This window comes from Nestor notabilis, unplaced genomic scaffold (genome assembly GCF_000696875.1).
Source record: "Nestor notabilis isolate BGI_N333 unplaced genomic scaffold, ASM69687v1 scaffold26854, whole genome shotgun sequence".
NCBI classification, from domain to species: domain Eukaryota; kingdom Metazoa; phylum Chordata; class Aves; order Psittaciformes; family Psittacidae; genus Nestor; species Nestor notabilis.
The window spans coordinates 4,443-4,754 of NW_009924704.1; the positions used below are offsets into that span (position 1 = coordinate 4,443).

The 312-nt window shown below is 61.9% G+C and overlaps 1 protein-coding gene across 1 annotated transcript in view; it reads right to left on the reverse strand.

The window, feature by feature from the left end:
• Positions 1-307, reverse strand: part of JMJD8 (jumonji domain containing 8) — a gene marked incomplete at its 5' end in the record, with an annotated part of 997 nt that extends 690 nt beyond the window's left edge. Inside the window, 2 exons of the mRNA XM_010012739.1 lie at positions 72-139; positions 235-307. Of these exons, the coding sequence (XP_010011041.1) occupies positions 72-139; positions 235-307 (141 nt within the window). The remainder of the gene's footprint in view (positions 1-71; positions 140-234) is intronic.
• Between the last annotated feature and the right edge of the window lie 5 nt (positions 308-312).

The window sequence follows — 312 nt, forward strand, 5'->3', positions numbered from 1 at the left end:
GTCAGCAATTCTCCATTTTGGGAGAGGCCTGTTGGGTTCTTCCCCCCCGAACACACGCCACCAAAGCTCACCTTCCTGCCGAAGATCACCTCAGAAAAACCAGGGCCGTGCCAGTGGAAGGGAACACCAGAACCTGAGCCTATGGCAGGAGTGGGGAGGTTGGGTGCTGGGGAGAATCCTCCCCACCCTAGGGCTGCCCGCACCCACTGTCCCGGCTGGCAATCCCAATCCCACCTGCGATCCCAAAGCTGTAGGCAAGGCTGGTACCCGGGATGCGGAAGGGGGGAGGCACGTACTGCTGGAAGAGGGGGC